The sequence below is a fragment of the Gavialis gangeticus genome, unplaced genomic scaffold (genome assembly GCF_001723915.1).
Source record: "Gavialis gangeticus isolate Ggan-Ray unplaced genomic scaffold, GavGan_comp1, whole genome shotgun sequence".
In the NCBI taxonomy this organism is placed as follows: domain Eukaryota; kingdom Metazoa; phylum Chordata; order Crocodylia; family Gavialidae; genus Gavialis; species Gavialis gangeticus.
The window spans coordinates 14,257,415-14,260,635 of record NW_017729001.1 but is presented as its reverse complement, the minus strand read 5'-3'; the positions used below and the strand labels follow the sequence as shown (position 1 = coordinate 14,260,635).

Genomic DNA, 3,221 nt, shown 5'->3' with positions numbered 1-3,221 from the left:
GACCAGTGTAGAGAAATTCAAGCAGGGAGGCCTATGCAAAAGGTGTTCATGCTTCAGAGAAGCTGTCAAACATCTTTCTTTTTTCTTAGAATAGGATATGTCTACATGTGTGTTAATGTGCATTAAATCTAGTACTTCCATTGTGAGGTACTATGAAAATGTGCATTAGTCTAAAGTGGATGGTTTAGAAGGGCATTTATACACATGCTGGGGGAGGGGGAGAGCTTTAATTAGAAAAGTGCCCCCGCCACCATTTTTCAGCACAGGGATGCTGATACATGTGATGCTGGAGACTGCAGGAGTGCAGTAATTACCACATTCCAGCAAACTTGATTAATTGAGTCTGCTCCGACATGCTGTAATTACAGCGCATCGGAGCAGCCTCACTACACATCTGTAGGTGCCCTTAGCAACACTTAATATGCATTAGCCAATTTTAATGCGCATTAACTAAATGCCATGAGTTTTTTTTGTGATGCATTAATTCTCATTAAAGCACACGTGTAGACTCACCCATCTCAATTTGCTTTTTGTTCCAGATTCAGCCCATCTTGCCACAATGGCTTGCTCAACCTAAGCTAGTACATAAACGTATCAAAGAAAACCTAGTTCCAATCCAAGACGTCCCAGGAATTCATCCCAGACTTCTGAAGAAGCTGCAAGTGAATGGAGTAGAGTCCTTTTTCCCAGGTACATTAATAGTGGTCTTGTATTTTTCTAGATCAGTTAATTTTCCTCCTGTTTATATAGTTCATGTCTCATAAATACATATGCAACATGAACTTATGAAAAAGTCACAGCTTGGGGAAGGCAGGAAATAAGTAATTTTGGCTAGAAGCAGAAATGCCAAAAATCCTTGAAAGGTATAAGAATTTATGATGTTTTAGCCACTATGGCATTTGTGTTGCTTTAGAACTTAAAATTCATAGGTTAAATAATGGTTAAGATTTGGTGTTTTTCATTAACAAAGTAGGATGGGAAGAAGTAGAACCATAAGTTCCTGATATGTCACAGCTGAAAATTTACTTTGTACAGATTAAATTAATTTTTGAGTGAACTTACTGTTTCATCTCTGGATATCAAATATAACTACAGTGTTACCCCAACTGTGTGGGGGTTATGAATCAGGTCGGGGACAAACCTAGTGAGTTCTCAATTGGAATATCTTGCTGGAAGCATGTACATGTCAGAGTTCATTTTAGAATGTACAAATAGAATGTAAAGCAGGACTATTATGTTAACCCAGCGTAGTCATTCTAAACTTCACTTTCAAAAACCTAAATCCAGGTCACAAATGAAATTGGTTGTCTAGTCTTAGTATGCAACAGAAAACCGTTCAAAAGTTACAATCTGGCTCTGAACTTTTCTATTTTAAGCCATTTCAGTATCTAATATTTTTACTGTGCTAAAACATGTAGCGGAGTGTAAGAGCTGTTAGTGTGCTGTTCTTGGGATAGTCTCCCATTTATTTATCTTGGTAGTAGGTTTTCATGCTCCAATGGCTAGAAACACCAGGCTTCAGCTTCAGATATTCACTAGTAGGAAGCCAGGCAGTTTACTGTATGTGCAAGCCATGGTTCAGATGAAAGGTATTGATCAGTAGACACAACACAAAACTAACGGGTTAGATACTGTATTGCACAGCCTTCCCTTATCGAGCTACAAAGTTAGTAAGCAAGAGGCTCTTGAATACTTTGCTAATGGACATTTTTGACAGACCAGAGTGGAATAATAAATGTAACCTTTTTTCAGGGTGTGAGAAAGGAGGAGAGGTTGCACTTGCTCTGCTTTGTTCCTTGTAGCTTGTCTTCAGGTGCCCAGTCCTACAAGTTGCTGAGCACCATCATATTTCCCTCCAGTAGTATGAGTCAGGAATTCAGGCTGTAGCAGGGCTGGGCTCCAAATGAAAGCTAGGACTATATTCTAAGTCAGTTCTGGCCCAGTTAGTTAATAACTTTTAATTGAGCCTCATTTCCCTTTTTGATTTGTTCAGTTCAGGTAGAGGTAATTCCTGCCATTTTGGAGGGTGCGTGCAATGGCTTTTTGGTAGGACGAGGAGGATACCAACCAAGTGACATCTGCGTCTCAGCCCCTACGGGCAGTGGGAAGACACTGTCTTTCGTCATACCTGTGGTACAGGTAAGTTCAGCCAAGGTGTAGAGCTGTACTAAGGGTCATGACTGCCCTTGTTTCACTGCAAAGCTACAGAAGCCTCTTGAAATAGGTCAGAAACATAGGAAGAAACTTGATCCCAAGCCCTGAGTTGTAGGCTTTCAAAACTGTCTACAGGATTTAGACTGAACACTGTGATTAGTCTCAGTGTTTCATCCACTATTCCTGGCAAAGGAGGTAGTCTCAGGAATTGGGGGGTTGGAGGAGGAACAGATGAAAGGAGAATGCTGGGGGATTATTGGGATCACAGGGTAGGACACCAGCTCTGCTCCTTTCAGGTTCTCATATAGTCTTTGTTTTGGCAGACTCTGCTAGAACGAGCAGTTTGCCAAGTGCGAGCCCTGGCAGTTCTGCCCACCAAAGAACTGGCACAACAGGTAAATTACTTTTTCTTCTTTTCTCTGAGCTGAGTTTGAGTCAAGTGAAAGATGGTCATTAAACACATTACACAAATGCTTCCTGGTTTCTGGGATGGAAAGTAGATTGAAGTCCCTCACTGGGCTTGATGTTGGGCCAAGATAATGGAACGCTTTGTCATAAGCAGTTATCAAGATAGCTAACAACAAATCCCTTCTCCCCTCTGCAGGTGAGTAGAGTATTCAACATTTACACTGATGGGACAGGTTTGAAGGTCGTGTTGATTACTGGGCAGAAATCTTTCACAAAGGAGCAGGAGACTCTTGTTCAGAGAACGTAGGTTAAATATTCTTATGCATTATGTTTTTTAGAGCTCTTGAATCTTAAACCCTTATCTCAGTGAATGGTGAAGTCAAAGTGCTGTTGCATCACATGTTTGCAGAAGCACAGTTTTCTGCTAGTAGCTACAATTTTAAAGTGTTTTGTTAACTCTTAGTCTGTCAGGGGAAATAGAAACGTTACCTGAGATTTTGACTGCTGTTTACATAACTGCCTGTCCATGGTAACAGTAATACATTTCAAAGGACATGTTTGTCTCCATCAGTTGTGCTGTCTGTGTTCAGGACTTAAATAAATCATGAAATGTATGGGCCACAACGGCTGCTTGCCAGACGTTAACCAACCAACCCCCC

At 40.9% G+C, this 3,221-nt stretch overlaps 1 protein-coding gene across 1 annotated transcript in view; it reads left to right on the top strand.

The window, feature by feature from the left end:
• The window catches only part of DDX51 (DEAD-box helicase 51), a 34,029-nt gene that overhangs the window by 7,735 nt on the left and 23,073 nt on the right, over nucleotides 1-3,221 (top strand). Inside the window, exons 4-7 of the mRNA XM_019506895.1 lie at nucleotides 540-690; nucleotides 1,994-2,139; nucleotides 2,478-2,549; nucleotides 2,759-2,865. Coding sequence (XP_019362440.1) covers nucleotides 540-690; nucleotides 1,994-2,139; nucleotides 2,478-2,549; nucleotides 2,759-2,865 — 476 coding nt within the window. The remainder of the gene's footprint in view (nucleotides 1-539; nucleotides 691-1,993; nucleotides 2,140-2,477; nucleotides 2,550-2,758; nucleotides 2,866-3,221) is intronic.